This window comes from Phyllopteryx taeniolatus, chromosome 16 (genome assembly GCF_024500385.1).
Source record: "Phyllopteryx taeniolatus isolate TA_2022b chromosome 16, UOR_Ptae_1.2, whole genome shotgun sequence".
In the NCBI taxonomy this organism is placed as follows: domain Eukaryota; kingdom Metazoa; phylum Chordata; class Actinopteri; order Syngnathiformes; family Syngnathidae; genus Phyllopteryx; species Phyllopteryx taeniolatus.
Window position 1 is genome coordinate 3,863,354 of NC_084517.1, and position 15,789 is coordinate 3,879,142.

The 15,789-nt window shown below is 41.8% G+C and overlaps 2 protein-coding genes across 6 annotated transcripts; one reads left to right on the forward strand and one right to left on the reverse strand.

The window, feature by feature from the left end:
* Positions 1-405: 405 nt before the first annotated feature.
* On the reverse strand, positions 406-4,654 carry mrps7 (mitochondrial ribosomal protein S7). The gene is made up of 5 exons (XM_061749088.1): positions 4,507-4,654; positions 3,587-3,778; positions 1,899-1,962; positions 781-948; positions 406-693 (listed from the first exon to the last, which is right to left on the reverse strand). The coding sequence occupies exons 1-5, from the start codon at positions 4,551-4,553 to the stop codon at positions 472-474; spliced, it is 693 nt and encodes a 230-aa protein (XP_061605072.1). The 5' UTR covers positions 4,554-4,654; the 3' UTR covers positions 406-471.
* Positions 4,655-4,719: 65 nt separating this feature from the next.
* gga3b (golgi associated, gamma adaptin ear containing, ARF binding protein 3b) lies at positions 4,720-15,480 on the forward strand. 5 transcript variants are annotated; one of them, XM_061749080.1, is made up of 17 exons: positions 4,720-4,865; positions 5,126-5,210; positions 5,309-5,384; positions 5,461-5,559; positions 8,485-8,608; positions 8,682-8,785; positions 9,309-9,389; positions 9,821-9,958; positions 10,032-10,113; positions 10,297-10,413; positions 10,946-11,182; positions 11,248-11,333; positions 11,834-11,970; positions 12,434-12,696; positions 12,912-13,081; positions 13,478-13,588; positions 13,671-15,480. In XM_061749080.1, the coding sequence occupies exons 1-17, from the start codon at positions 4,796-4,798 to the stop codon at positions 13,779-13,781; spliced, it is 2,091 nt and encodes a 696-aa protein (XP_061605064.1). In that variant the 5' UTR covers positions 4,720-4,795; the 3' UTR covers positions 13,782-15,480. The 5 variants fall into 5 exon arrangements, with proteins under 5 accessions (XP_061605064.1, XP_061605065.1, XP_061605067.1 ...); XM_061749081.1 differs by having other exon boundaries at positions 11,837-11,970; XM_061749083.1 differs by lacking the exon at positions 10,946-11,182.
* Positions 15,481-15,789: the final 309 nt, after the last annotated feature.

Here is a 15,789-nt window from a genome sequence, read left to right on the forward strand (position 1 = left end):
GTCAGTGTGCGCATGTCGCAGAGAGTTGGCGGAAGAGCGAGGGGGGAAAAAAAAAAAAAAAAAGAAATCCAACGTAAGGGATGCATTTTAAAATCATGAGACCGAAATGATTCTTATGGAAATTAGGTCAATTTTGTATTTATTGAATCGATAGGAGACGCACTTTTTGAATTAAACTATTCATCATTACGATTATTATAATTTATCGATTATGAATTAGGAAGGAATTGTACTAATTGAATTTACCGTGAGTTTAATTTATTTATTTTTTTAATAAATTGAACTACTAAAATAAACTTGTATACATTATTCCGATGTATTGAGACATTCCTTTAAATTCATGATATTCCGGCCCTCCAACAGATTTTAGTGATGTCCATTATTTACAAAAGGTGCCCGCAAGTGTCACCTTTCAACGTCCAGAAGTTTATTAATGTTTTTTATTTTTTATTTTTTTAGCCGTGCGCAATTCTACCACCAGCGGTAATGCGCGTACGCTCTGTTGGCTTCGGCCATCTTGTGCAGCTCGATCTTCTTTTTGAAGACGTTTCCTTCCTTAACGGAGGCTGCCAACAGCTCCTGGGAGAGTTTTTCATACATGTGCGTGCGCCGGTGCTTGTTTTCCCTGCACTCGGTGATCATCCAGTTCATGGCGAGGAAGCGCCGTCTGTTGTCTGTAAGCGGCACTGGCACCTTAATGAGAAGGTGTTGATTTTCGGAGTTTATATTTTCAGGCTATATGGCCCAGTCCTGCTTTCACTGGATGGAATCAACACTCACCTGGTAGAACTTTCCACCTTTCTGGATGCTGGCGAGACCAACAACAGGTTTACAGTTGTCTAAAGCCGTGTGGAAGATGGTGTAAGGGTTGCATTCAATCTCCTCTCTCTTCCCCTCGGGAGCTTTGTGGTACTTCTCCACCTGTTTCCTTTTTATATGCTCCAATGTCTGGGAAAAGAGGAGACAAAAATGGTCAACTGACATAATAGTGGCGTCCCATGGCCATATTGACACATGAAGGGAGTTTAAAATTGCGATACATACATTCTGATTCTAATAGCATTTGTTGAATTCATATTCAATCACATCCATTTCTATTATTTGTTTGTAGAAAAAGTAGTTCAAACACAGGTGCGCCTCAGTTTGAATATTGTAGGAAAGGAAAAAAGTGAAACTCATACAGATTCAATAATCAGAAAAATACTAAACTATTAATTTGTAATTTAAATTTTTTTTTTGTTTCTTATGCAATATTTCTTGAGGTGGTCAATTAGTTTTTTTTGTTAGCTGTAAGCTATAATCATCAAAATTATATAAAAACATTTTTTGTTTAGTGAATATATAATACAATGAGTTTCACATTTTTAATTGAACTGAAAATTGTATTGCTTGAGATGCACCTGTATATATAAAATCTCTTAAAATTATTCATTAATATTCATTTTGAAAATTATGTAATTATTTTTGAAAAATTACAAAACGGATACTCACTGGAGATGAGTAAACAGACAGGTTTATTTGATTAGCTTTCAGTCACAGAATAATTTTAATAATAATTTTAAACCAACAAAATAGTTCCAGCTACCAGTATGGTAACCTTTTCATTTTTTAAATTAGAATTACATTTTTAGCTTTATTAATTATTTTTTTTATATATTTTATTATCATAATACATATTACTATATGTATCATAATTTCCTTTGTCATCTAAGGGGAGAGTTCAAATAAATTATTTTTACTCTCTTTTTTTGGGGGGGGATGGCAGAAAAATCAGGTTACAGCTAAGATTCAAGTTTAAAGTGGCCTCTTGAAAAAGTAATTTCGATCCCTCTGTATTGTCCACATAGAAGTAGGACTGACAATAAAACGCTAATAATACCAATAGAGTGTGTTTGTACCTCTGTCATGATCTCTCTTGCCAAAACCTTGTTCCCGTGCTTCATCATCAAGTTGATGAATTTACTGGAAAAGCAAAAACAAGTTGATCAGCAACTCCACAGGGCGTGTGTATTAAGAGTGATGGGAAGTAACCAAGTTACAAATATGTACTTCCTTACTGTACTTAAGTCGATTTTTCAGGTATCTGTACTTTGAGTATTTATTTTTGTGACTTTTTGTTTTTGTGACTTTTTTTTTTTTTTACTTAGTACTCCACATATTTGAAAATAGATATCTGTAAGCTGTACTCCTTGTTTTGTCAAAATAGGCTCATTACGTTCTTCAAACTGCGCAGGAGACAACGTCGTAAAAAAAAGATGTACCGTGATTTCTCGTGTATAATGCGCATTTTTTCGGCCCACAAAAAATGTCAAGTCAATAGTGCGCATTATACATGGGTATAGGGGCAAATGGAAAAAAACGTTCACATTTTCTAAATGTATCCTGCCATCTAGTGGTTATGAAAAAGCTGTACACTTTCATCAAAATACCACTGCCACCAAGTGGTTATAAAAAAAAAAAAAGTGTAGCCTACACTTTCATTCCAATATGACAGAGGTACGTATGACTGCATATATGTACAGTTGTGCTCATAGGTTTACATACCCTGGCAGAATTTATGAAAAGTTTATTTATTTATTATTATTATTTTATTTATTTTTTTAAATATGACTGATGACTGAACAACAACCATCATTAATTTCTTTATGGTTATGTTTTCTTTAATGATAATGCTTTTCTGAAATGCTTGAGCGTTTAATTTGAATCCCATTGTAATAAAAATTTCACCTGGTCCTTCATGTTTTCTTGAAAGAATTTAACCCATTTTACAAATTCTGCCTGGATAATCAAACATATGAGCACAACTGTGTGTTTTCTAATTTACTAAATAAAAGTAGGGCTGTGAATTTCAAAATAAGAGAAAGTAAATAAATTTAAAAAAGGATTACGTGTTCTACACGGTGGCCGACTGGTTAGAGCGTCAGCCTCACAGTTCTGAGGACACGGGTTCAATCCCCGGCCCCGCCTGTGTGGAGTTTGCATGTTCTCCCCGTGCCTGCGTGGGTTTTCTCCGGGCACTCCGGTTTCCTCCCACATCCCCAAAACATGCATGAATTGGAGACTCTAAATTGCCCGTAGGCATGACTGTGAGTGCGAATGGTTGTTTGTTCCTATGTGCCCTGCGATTGGCTGGCAACCAGTTCAGGGTGTACCCCGCCTCCTGCCCGATGACAGCTGGGATAGGCTCCAGCACGCCCGCGACCCTGGTGAGGAGAAGCGGCTCAGAAAATGGATGGATGGATGGATTACGTGTTCTAATAAAGTGCTTAACTTCAGAATAATTATTTGAAAAAAACAGAATACAAAATACAGATAATACTTCATGTTTTGATCATTTGGGTAGAAGCAAAATCATGCATTGAAAAAAATGCATTATACATAGAAGGGTTTTCCAGAATTTTGAAGTCAACTTTGGGGGTGCGTATTATACATGGGTGCGCATTATACACGAGAAATTACGGTAACTAGATAGATATAAAGTCAAGCAAAACAAACTGTACTCCTAGTTTTAAGTATAGAGTGTGGGTACTTTTGCCACCTCTGCTTATCAAAGCATCCTGGGATCGAGATACAGTATGTGAGGTACCTGACAACAGGATCATGAAAAACAGAGCTGCTGACGCTGTTTGTGGCTGCCTTGATGGGCCTGAGAGCCTTCAGCGCCCGCTCTTCCTTCTCCTCATCGCTGAGTTCCGTCTCTGGTTTCTCATGAGCCTCCTTCCTCACCTCTGGCTCCAGGTAGTATGGATTATATCTGCTCCATCGTATCACCACCACCCTGCAAACACAATAATTGTCACGCCAGGCAATCATGCCTACTTTTTAAATATTTTTTATTCATTCATTCATTTTCCGGACCGCTTATCCTCACTAGGGTCGCGGGCATACTGGAGCCTACGGGCGAGAGGCGGGGTACACCCTGAACCGGTTGCCAGGCAATTGCAGGGCACATATAATAACCATTCGCAAGCACATTCACACCTACGGGCAATTAACCTACCATACATGTTTTTGGTATGTGGGAGGAAACCGGAGTACCCGGAGAAAAACCACACAGGCACGAGGAGAACATGCAAGCTCCATACAGGCGAGGCCAGATTTGAACCCGGGTCCTCGGAACTGTGAGGCAGATGTGCTAACCAGTCGTCCACTGAGGCGACTATATTTTGTATATTATTTATATTCAATTACTATACATATTATTTTATATTGCATACAAGTGTTACTGGTATCGTAAGATTTGAATGATGGGGCGATAAGTAGGTAGCTCCGTACATAATGTACAGTGATGATATTCAAACAAATATCTAGAAGTATGTGCAAATTGCAAACCAATAATGCATGAAACCCTGTTCAGGTGGTAGTGTCAGGTAATCCTGCAGTTTTACAACGATGCAACTTTCTCAGAACATTTTATTTTTTTTAAATGTCAAGAGGTCAAAATAACACATCATTTAATGTCATCCTAATTAGTTTTATCTTTATAGCTTCAAACTGAGACATTACCTGGGCGTCCAAGGCTTTAAAAGCCCACCGATGATGGAAGTCGCCATGTTGAAATTGTCAGCCTGTCTAGGTCTATCAGGACCCCGGGAAAGAGTTGAGTAGCCCGTGCAAATGCCTTATCAAATATTTTGAAATATGTGCTTTTTTTTAAGATAAATAACCTAATTAAAATTAAACTGTATTATATATTTGTATTTTATTTTATGTTTTATAGTGTTTAAAACTTTTTTTAAAATAGTATTTGGCCAAGAATGACACTAATTTCCAACTCTCGTTCACACGACGGTGAATGGTGATATCTCGCGATGCTTTGATTGCTATGGCGTACCAGGAAGGGGAGTCGCTTGAATCCTGGCTCAGTGAGTGATTATTGCAAATTTATCAATTAAAATACTCAAGTAACCATGAAAATTTCAAAGTTCGCGTTACGTGGCAGTAAATTATTTCATAGTGTAGCTGTCAGCGCGGCTTTACGGCACTTTCGGCGCCGTTGTTGGGTCTCTAATCTGGTGTGTGTGTGTGTGTGCATCATTTTTAGTCATCAGGGTGGAGATCTTTGAATCATGTCTTTTCAATGTGTTGATAAATATGTAATTATGTGAAAATGTATGTCTATCAGATAAAGCCACCCATCCAGCAAACAGACAAGAAGACTGGGAGTACATTATAGGTTTCTGTGATCAAGTTAACAAAGAACTGGAAGGGTTTGTTCGATTTCTCCAAAACGTTTTGTCGTTGATATTTTACCTTTAAAAAAAAACAAAAAAAAACACTTTTTATAATTTGGACTGTCCTCTTGCAGTCCTCAGATTGCAATACCGCTGCTGGTCCACAAAATCCATTCACCACAAGAATGGGAAGCTCTTCAGGCGCTGACCGTAAGAAGGAAAAAAAGAAATCTTCAGTGCAGCAGAAGCCAATAGTGACTGCTTTGAATTTGCTGATTGTGTGCAGGTGTTAGAGGCATGCATGAAGAACTGCGGGAGGAGGTTTCATAATGAAGTCGGGAAATACAGATTTTTAAACGAACTGATAAAAGTCGTGTCTCCAAAGGTGAGTTGTCATTAAGTGTGATATGTGAAAATCTAGAGCTAACTTTTTTTTTGTAGATACTTTTCCCGTCCCACGTGTAAAATATTAAAAATTATTCAACACGCTTTTTAAAGTATTCCTCAGCGCCTGTTTTCGTTCTCACAGTCAAGAAATGGGAGACTATCATATAACATCACTTTTGAGAAAACGAAAAGACTTTCTCACACAAAATGAGAGGCAAAGCGTGCTTGCTTCAAGTTGTTTGTCACTCCTGGTTTTAAAGTTTACTGTCAAAACTGACACATAAAATAAGAGAATTAAACTGTGTATTTAAACACCAAAATGTTTAAACCAACCATATTTCATCTAACCAAAGTCTGCTGGCTTAATGCTAACATACAGTTCTGAAAAAAAATTAAGAGACCATTTATTATTGTCTAGCGGGTGAGAAGATGCCTGAGGAATGGAGGAAAAGGTGCCCATTTTTAAGAACAAGGGTGATGTGCAGAGCTGTGGGAACTATAGAGGAATAAAGTTGCTGAGCCACACAATGAAGTCATGGGAAAGAGTAGTGGAGGCTAGACTCAGGACAGAAGTGAGTATTTGCGAGCAACAGTATGGTTTCATGCCTAGAAAGAGCACCACAAATGCATTATTTGCCTTGAGGGTGTTGATGAAGTAGTACAGAGAAGGTCAAAAGGAGCTACATTGTGGATCTAGAGAAAGCCTATGACAGAGTACCCAGAGAGGAACTGTGGTACTGCATTCGGAAGTCTGGAGTGGCAGAGAAGTATGTTAGAATAGTACAGGACGTATGAGGACAGCAGAACAGTGGTGAGGTGTGCTGTAGGTGTGACAGACAAATTTAAGGTGGAGGTGGGACTGCATCAGGGATCAGCCCTGAGCCCCTTCCTGTTTGCAGTGGTGATGGATAGGCTGACAGATGAGGTTAGACTGGAATCCCCGTGGACCATGATGTTCGCAGATGACATTGTGAGCTGCAGTGAAAGCAGGGAGCAGGTGGAGGAACAGTTAGAAAGGTGGAGGCATGCACTGGATGAAGATTAGCCGAAATAAAGACAGAATATATGTGCATGAATGAGAGGGTTGGTGGGGGAAAGAGTAGGACTACAGGGAGAAGAGATAGCAAGGGTGGAAGACTTTAAATACTTGGGGTCAACAGTCCATAACAATGGTGATTGTGGTAAGGAAGTGAAGAACAGGCACGTTGGAACGGGTGGAGGAAGGTGTCAAGTGGTGAGGCCAGCTATGTACGGATTACAGGCAGTGGCACTGAAGAGACGACAGGAAGCAGAGCTGGATGGAGGTGGCGGAAATGTTGAGGTTCTCTCTAGGAGTGACCAGACCAGATTGGATAGGATTAGAAATGAGCTCGGTCAAGGGACGGTCAAGGTTAGATGTTTTGGAGAGAGCAGGCTTCAATGGTTTGGACATGTCCAGAGGAGAGAGTGAGTGAGTGAGTATACAGACCCTTTCCAAAAACTTTGAATAATATGGAAAAGTTTTATCTAGTTCCATAATTCCATTTACAAAAAAAAAAAAAAAAAAATTACTTTCATAGATTATAGATTCAGGGCCCACAATTTAAATGATTTCCAGTTTTTATTTGTTTGTTTTTTTTAAATAATTTGGGCTTCCAGCTCATAAAACCCACGAAATCAGGAACACTGTGAAGAAATCACCATTTACTTCTCAGTTTTTGTCGGGGAAAAAAAGGAAATTAGGGTCACATTAAGTCAATCAAAATATGGTACTTTCAAAACGGTAGGTTAATCTTCGCTACTTGGTTGGGAATCCCTTTGCTTTAATCACTGCCGCGATGCGCCGTGGCATTGAGGCTATCAGCCTGTGGCATTGCCTGGCAGTTATGGAAGCCCAGATTTCCTTGATGCTTGCTGTCAGTTCTTTGTTTTTGGGTCTGGCGCCCTTCATTTTCATCTTGATAATACCCCATAGATTCTCAATGGGGTTTAGAGCCGGTGAGTTGGCTGACCGGTCAAGCACTGTGATGGCATGGGCATCAAACCAGGTTTTGGTGCTTCTGGCGGTATGGGCAGGGGCCAGCTCCTGCTGGAAGATGAAATCTGCATCTACATACAGATCCTCACCAGAAGGAATCATGAAGTCATCTAAAGAATTCTGGTAAACTGTTGCGGTGAATTTGGATTTAAGAAAGCAGAGTTTACCAACACCTGCACTGGACATTGCACCCCAAATCATGACTTGACTGTGGATATTTCACACTGGAAATCAAGCAGCTTGGGTTCTGTTCTTCACCCGTCTTCCTCCAAACCCTTGGACCTGGATTCCCAAATGAATGGCGCACTTTACTTTCATCGGAAAAGTGGACCTCGGACCACTGGCCAACAGTCCAGTCCTTCTTCTCCTTGGCCCAGTTGAGACGCTTCCTACGTTGGCTCAGGCTCAGAAGTGGCTTGACCCGAGGAACCCGACAGTTGTAGCCCATCTCCCATCATCTTCCTGTTTGATAATCCCCTGAAGCCCACGGTCATCACTTTTGCTGGTGCATCTTCTGCCATATTTTGTCCTCCCACGTGACTTTCCATTGATATGCTTGGACACAGCACTCTGTGAACAGCCAGTCAGCCTCCGTAGCTATGAACGTTTGTGGCTTACCCATCCTATGGAGGGTCTCAATGATGGTCTTCTGGCCAGTTGTCAAGTCTGCAGTCTTCCCCATGTTGAACCCAACTGAAGCGATTGAATGACACCTGGAGAAACCCGTGCAGGTGCTTTGAGTTTAGTCGATGATTAGTGTGTGACACTCTGTTTAAAACATTTATGGCCTGCAAAATCTGGGCTGATTTCGTCACAGTATTCAAATTGTTTGGAATTCCTGATTTCGTGGGTTTTATGAGCTGGAAGCCCAAATTATGTAAGAATTGTCCTTTTGCTGATTTCCAGTACATGGGCGACACGGCGCCTGAGAAGGTGAAGACAAAGATCGTCGAAATGCTGTACAGCTGGACTGTTGCGTTCCCCAATGAGGCCAAGATAAACGAAGCCTACCAGACACTGAGAAGACAAGGTTTGCGTCAACCCTTTTTTGGATCAGGCCTTTCCCACTCGTCTCTTTATTTATTACAACAGTCTTCCCACAGGGCTGGTGACGCGGGATCCAGAGTTACCGCTGGACCGGACTTTGATTCCCTCTCCGCCCACACGGCCCAAACACCCCGTGTTCGACAACGAGGACATGGGGAAGGTGAGGGCGTTTTTGATGTTGTTATATTATTGGATGGATGGATGATTGTAATTCAGATTTTAAAAAATCTAGCATTTTACAGTTTTGGTCGTATTGTGTGCGATATGCGCCGATATCAACACCCCACGCACCACCGATCTCATGACGCCGTGAATTGTGACATGGAACAGAATATAGCCAATCAGGAAGCATCCTGACTCAACAAAAGGAAACAACCATAAATAAAAACAAGGATGTTTTACACGATGTCGTTTTTTTTTTTTTTTTTGGTATAAAAGGGGCTTCCCCAGACGGCAAAAAGTATTTTCCAAAGAAAGTCTTTTTTTTTTTTTCAGATTTGAAAAGTCCTTATTTGTGTACCAGGCCTTAGTTAAATTCAATAAGTAAACATTATTACTTTTACACTTACACAATACACATGCACACACACACACACACATTTCATTAAGTCAACCTTTACCTTCACCTTTAGACGTGAATTGTGTGTGGTGTGCATTTATGTTTGCGTGTGCATGTGTCATAGCTCCTTGCTGAGCTTCTCCGCAGCAAAAACCCCGAAGACCTCCAGGAGGCCAACAGGCTAATCAAAAACATGGTCAAAGAGGTGAGACACTTCCGAATGTCGCTTTTTACTACTTCTTTTTTTTTTTTCAACGCATTTTGAAATATTGAATGCAGTTATCGTTTCTGTTTCGCATTTATGTGCTGTCAAACTGGATGCGCAACCTTAACCTACTTGTTGCTGTCGGAGATGGAAAGTAAAGACTTAACTAAACAGGCCCAGATTTGACCCTGATTAGGTCTATTTGTGAGTAAATTGAAACGAGATCATCATTATTAGAGTATTCATACCATATATATATATATATATATATATATATATTTTTTTTTTTTTTTTATCCCCCCCCCCCCCTCTCTCTTTTGGGGCAGTGTGCCGTGAGGTTTTTCTAATGACCGCCTTGGTTGGATAAAGGTTGTAAAACACTCGGTGTGTGTTATAATGCAAGGTTGTGAGCATCCCCTTTCCTTCGCCAGGACGAGGTGCGGGTGCAGAAGGCGTCAAAGCGCAACAACACGCTGGAGGAGGTGAATATCAACGTCAAGCTCTTGTCCGAGATGCTCTCCCACTACGATAAAAACGCCTCCTCGGAGTCCGACAAGGAGATTATTAAGGTCAGTGTCTGAACAAAAATGTCACCGTTTCCGTTGAAATGTCACTCTTCAAAGTTGTTCATCGCTGCCTCAGGAACTCTACGAGCGCTGTGATAAGCTGAGGCGGGCCGCTTTCAAAATGGCCACTGAGGCTGAGGACAACGACGCCAGTTTAGGTTTGTAGACCTTTTTTTTTGAGGGGGGGTGCAAAAACTAGTTGAGAATGACTCAGTGGTGCCTTTGCAAGCCAAGTATTGCACTCCATTGTCCGTCAGTTTCTTCCACATGATTAACCAATGACCAATCACACACAATGTACCGTAATTCTTAATGATGGGTTTGTGGCTTATTGTGCTCAGGTGACATCCTGCAGGCCAGCGACGACCTCTCCAGAGTCATCAACTCGTACAAGACGATAGTGGAGGGTTTGCCCATCAACGGAGACAGCCAGGAAGCTCGTGGGCACGCACGCAGAGGTCAGATCATTAAGCACACGCACGCACACACCATACAAAGCAATCACATACAAACAGGAAACACCTCGACAAAACACACACACACAAAGCCAACACAAAAACACGCTCGTATACAAACGTAAAACAAACACAAACCACTCGCGCACAAATACGAAACACACACAAAAATAAATACTCGTAAAAAAAAAAAACACACCCAAAACACTCAAGACAAACTACACACAGAACAAACAAAACACACAAATGTACAAATATAAACATAAATGCACAACATGCACAAACACAAACGCACTCACAAAAAACAGACCATGAAAAACACGCACTAAGCACACACAGGCAAAGCACACGACACACACAAACGCACTAACATACACACAAACAAAATAAACACTTGCCAAACGCGCACACACAAAACTGAAATAAATCGCAAACACAAAATGCACACATACAAACTACACAACACAAAAATAGACATCCACACAAAAGATCATTCTGCATGGAGCATCACCATCGCGGCGCGGTGGTCCCGCAGACTCGCCCGAGACGACAGACACGTTGATCGACCTGGCCGGCGCGGACCCCCCGGCGCCCCCGGCGGCCTCCGTCCCGCTCTCCGGCGACCTGTCGGACATTTTGGCGGACTCGTGTTTCCCCGCCCTGCCGCCGCCTCCCAAGCACCCGCCGGGCTCGCTCGCCAGCCCCGGTCGCTCCCCGCCCGACGAGGCCTCCGACGCGCTCTCGCTTCTCGATCATGAGCTGCTGTCCTTAGGTATTCGTCCAACCACTTAAGTCAAAAAGTACAAAAGTCAAAATGAATGTTGTGCCCCCTACAAGGACTAAATGATGACCTCCCTGCGTTGCTGAGCGACCAATCCAAACCAAAGCCGGACGAAGCATCCAATCAGTGGACTTCCTTACAGGTACCATATCTTGTACCTTGTGTATCTGTAAGCCCCACTTAAGGCATGAATGTGAGTGTGAATGATTGTTTGTTTATATGTGCCCTGCGATTGGCTGGCAACCAGTTCCGGGTGTACCCCGCTTCTCGCCCGCACTCAGCTGGGATAGGTTCCAGCATACCCGCGACCCTTGTGAGGATGAGCGGTGTCGAAAATGGATGGATAGTAGCACTAGTAGCATGCAGTTTTGTCCTACTAGCGCCAAAGTGGTCGCTCTTTGTCCTCCCTAGTAAGACAATTCCGCGCACTAGTAGAACGACATTTCTGCAGACTATTAGGACATTTTTGGTATACTAGTTGGGCAAGAAATTACTATTTGGCATTTGGGTGCGACTCGTAAGGTCCAGGGAGCTAGTAGCGTGTGACACATGCAAACTAGTTCAGTAGTGTTACTTAAGCAGCACAGTAGTTTATTCAGGTTTAATTGCATAGTTGTAGGCTCAAGCAACCTTCCATATCAGCAGGCCCCTGCATCGAGTACGGACTTGTTTGGGAGTTCCGTGTGTCCCGGTTCACTCTTGGCCCCAGCAGAACCGGCCGCCGCCTCCCTCCGGCACCTTCAAGACTTGGCTATGATGGGCTTCCCGGATCATAAGAGGTAGCATCCTAATAAGTACTGCTTTACTGTGTTTTTTTATTTGACTTTATTTTTGTATCGCTTCTCCTTACTCTGAGAAGATTTCAACTATATTCTTGTGGAATTGAACTTTTTCTCCTTTTCGCGGTGTCACAATTCATCTATTAATCGACAACTATTTCGATACTGGATTCATCGTTTCGACTAGTAGTTCTTTTCAGTGTGGTATGAGTACCGGTCGTCGTACGTGGCCTCGCTAAGTGGTACTCGAAAGAATCACTGAATTAAATACCATTACCATTTAAAAGATGAAATCGAATAAAATACAAGCTTGTAGTTATGCAACGGTATTTGAGCAAGATCTCTATAAACTCATGAAAATAGTTGTCGATTAATTTGATAATTGATTCGTTGTCGACTCATCAATTAATTGTTGCAGCTCTACTTGTAATGGTCAATAAGAACTGAATTTCCACTTTTCCAGTCACATGACAATGGGAAGCAGTTTTGGGGTGCCCGCAGTAGTTCCTCCCCCTGCGGCCATGCCAAGCGCCCTCTCCCCAGCCTCTCTCCTCCAGGGCGTCCTCCCCGGCTCGCCTGCCCTGACCCAAAATCTGACTTCCGTCCCGGGCAGCCCGCTGTTCCGCTCCCTCTCCCCGGCCCGCCCTGCCCTCCAGGGAAGCCCGGCCAGAGCTGCGCAGATATCCCTAAGCGACGTACACGTTCCCATGGAGGCCATCAGACCCAGTAAGAGAAAAAGATTCTGCTAAAATAAATGTTCCCAATTATATTTCAGTCCCCCATTAAGAGCTCGACTTCAATTTGCTAAATTCCTGCTCCATTCACATTCATTTCCAAGGAACGTTTCCACCTTTTGAAAATTCCCAGAATTCTGCAACCTTAATTGGCTGGTTGTCATGTCTGCAGGCGTCTGATTGGTTAACGCGTCCGTCCTATTGTAGGTCAAGTGTTGCCGGTCACCGCCTACGACAAGGACGGTGTTCGGGTTCTGCTCAACTTTGCTTCCGACTCTCCCCCCGGCAGACCCGACGTGTTGGTTATGGTAGTGTCCATGCTTAACACAGCGCCACTCCCTGTTCACGGGGTGGTACTGCAAGCCGCCGTACCAAAGGTAACGTCATCATTTCCTTTTAGTCGAGGAGCAACAATTAATCGATTCATTGAAAACTAATCAGTAATCACATTAATCAACAACCATTTTGATAATCGTTTAGAGATAACATTTCAGGCTCTCAACAGTAAATATTCTCAGCAGACTGATTATCTTTGCGTTTAATCAAAAGAAGACATTTGCAAACATCTGCTTTTACTCTAAAAGAATAATCAACATTTGTCTGTACATTTTCCGCCCTTTCAGCTTGAAATAATGTCCCACTGTTTAAAGGATGAATAACAAAAAGACAAATGAATCAGTTATTGAAATAATGGTTAGTTTTCGCTTCTTTTTTTTTTTTTTAGATAATGTGTTTTACAGCCACGCTTGTTTAATGATGACTTCCTGTTGCAGTCAATGAAGGTTAAGCTGCAGCCCCCATCGGGAACAGAACTCGCCGGGTTTAGCCCCATCTTGCCCCCGGCCTCCATCACGCAGATCATGCTGCTGGCCAATCCAGCAAAGGCGAGTCACACTCACACACACGCAAACGTCACGATACTCCCCGCCGCAGGAAGTAAGCGTTTTGCCGTTTGCGTGTTTTCAGGAGAAGGTGCGCCTGCGCTACAAGCTGGCGTTCACGTTGGGGGATGTGCTGTGCAACGAAGTGGGGGAGGTGGACCAGTTCCCCCCGCCAGAGGCATGGGGACACCTTTAACCAACACACTTACACTCCAGTCTCCGTGAAGACCTATTATCATTGCATTCATACAATTGTAACAACCCAAAATTTTGTTGGTTTAGTGATACATGTTTTATTTATATACAGCTTTTTTTTTTTTCTTTTTTTTTTCCCCCCCAGGTAGCTAACACTGATGAAGACAGTCATATTTAAAGGGGACATATTACGGAAAATTCGCTTTTAAGTAAATACAGTGCACCTTAAATTAAAAGTGCCACAACATGAGTATTTGTCGCTTGGTCAGTTCGTTTTTTCACACTTTGATTTTTTTTTCTTTTAATATATCGAGCAATTAAATCGGCTGGCCAATTTCAATTCATTCAAATTCAATTCATCGGTCGGACCCTCATTTTAATAGACACCATGTCGCCAATGTTGAGTGCGATTGCCCTCCACTGGGCTCCTTTCTTGTCATACGCAAAAAAAAAATGTGAAAATTATTACGCTCATTTTTTATTTGTTTTTCCCTTTGTGGGAATCAAACTTGCTAGATTAATATTTCTTTGCGAATGGAGTCGCTAGAGCAGTTGGAAAGTCATTAAACAACAACCAAATGGCTAATTTGGCACCGTTTCAGTAAACCAGTAAACGAGCAGCAGTGGCTCATTTGCATGAGACAGGACCGCCCACTCAGAACAGGCCAATTTCAGTATGACTTACAAAATAGTGGGTGAAAACTCAAAAGCACGTCACCGACGACAACAACACATCGAAGTCATTTTTTTTTTTTCCTGTTAATGACTATAATGGAAAAAATATATGCGTACATTTTCAGATTTGACACAAGAAAATGAATCCGTTAAATGTGACTGATTTTCAGTATTTTAGCATTTTATTTGTATTTATTCACTGTTGACACAAAATGTCACTGTCTACGTTTTAGCAAACACTTTCGGCTTAAAAAAAAATATATTGTTTGCGATGACACTTAAGTACTATAATTTATAACGGCCAATGAATTGAGTGTCCCACAGATTTTATTCCATTTGAATCTTGGTTTTAAAGTTGTTAGCATTTGGATTAGAATTTGTCTTCAACCTCTTCCGGTATTGGGGAGTACAGCGAACCCCTGCATATTCGCAGTTTGGCATTTTGCTTTACCATCTTGTGGCATCTTGATGTTTAAGGAACTACAGTTGAAAATATGTTTTCATACACAGTGTGCAACGTTTCCTTTTTAGGTCAGTTAGGGTTGCCACAATGATTTCTATTTGAGTCACTGATGGTGTAGTGGTACACTCGGCTGACTTTGGTGCGGGCAGTGTGGGTTCAGTGACGGAGAGTGCGAATGGTAGTCCGTGTCTATCTGTGCCCTGCGACTGACTGGCGACCGGTTCAGGGTGTAGTCCGCCTTTTGCCCGAAGTCAGCTGGGATCGGCTCCAGCGCCCCGCGGCCCTAACGAGGATAAGCGGTGTTGAAAATGGATGATTTCTATTTGCTAAATGCCAGAATGGGGCAATTATTTTCTTCAAAGTCAGAAGTTTACAAACATATTACTGTCTTTAAACAATTTTGGAAAGCCCAGATGATGATCTCATGTCTTTCAAAGCTCTGAATGTTGATTGACATTTGTGTTAAGAGAAACACCCGTGGATGTATTTGAAGGCCCAACGAAAACTACTACCGTACTTTGTGTAACATCATGGGAAAGTAAGAAAAAAAAAAAAAAAGAAATCAACAAGCTATCAGGAAGAGAATTGTGGACTTGCACAAGTTTGGTTCATTCTTGGGTGCAATTTCCAGATCCCTAAAGGAGCTATTTTTGGAGGCATGTCCTGTGGTCTGATGAAACGAAAATGTTACTGTTTTGCCATAATGAGCATCATTACGTTTGAAGGAAAAAGGTCGGAAGCCTGCAATCCTGAGAACACCATCCCAAATTTGAAATGTGTCTGGTTATTTTGCAGTAGGGACTGGTGCACTTCACAAAATAGGTGGCATCATAAGGAAAGAACATTGTGGAAATACTGAAGCAACATCTCA

Bases quoted from the DNA above. Each gene is read 5' to 3' on its own strand.
- mrps7 (XM_061749088.1), bottom strand. From the start codon at position 4,553: ATGGCGACTTCCATCATCGGTGGGCTTTTAAAGCCTTGGACGCCCAG. The intron at 3,779-4,506 runs GTAATGTCTCAG...TTGTGTTTGCAG, and splicing joins TTAAAGCCTTGGACGCCCAG to GGTGGTGGTGATACGATGGA. The intron at 1,963-3,586 runs GTACCTCACATA...TTGCTTTTCCAG, and splicing joins TTTCATGATCCTGTTGTCAG to TAAATTCATCAACTTGATGA.
- gga3b (XM_061749080.1), top strand. From the start codon at position 4,796: ATGGTGATATCTCGCGATGCTTTGATTGCTATGGCGTACCAGGAAGGG. The intron at 4,866-5,125 runs GTGAGTGATTAT...TATGTCTATCAG, and splicing joins GTCGCTTGAATCCTGGCTCA to ATAAAGCCACCCATCCAGCA. The intron at 11,971-12,433 runs GTAGCATCCTAA...CCACTTTTCCAG, and splicing joins GGCTTCCCGGATCATAAGAG to TCACATGACAATGGGAAGCA.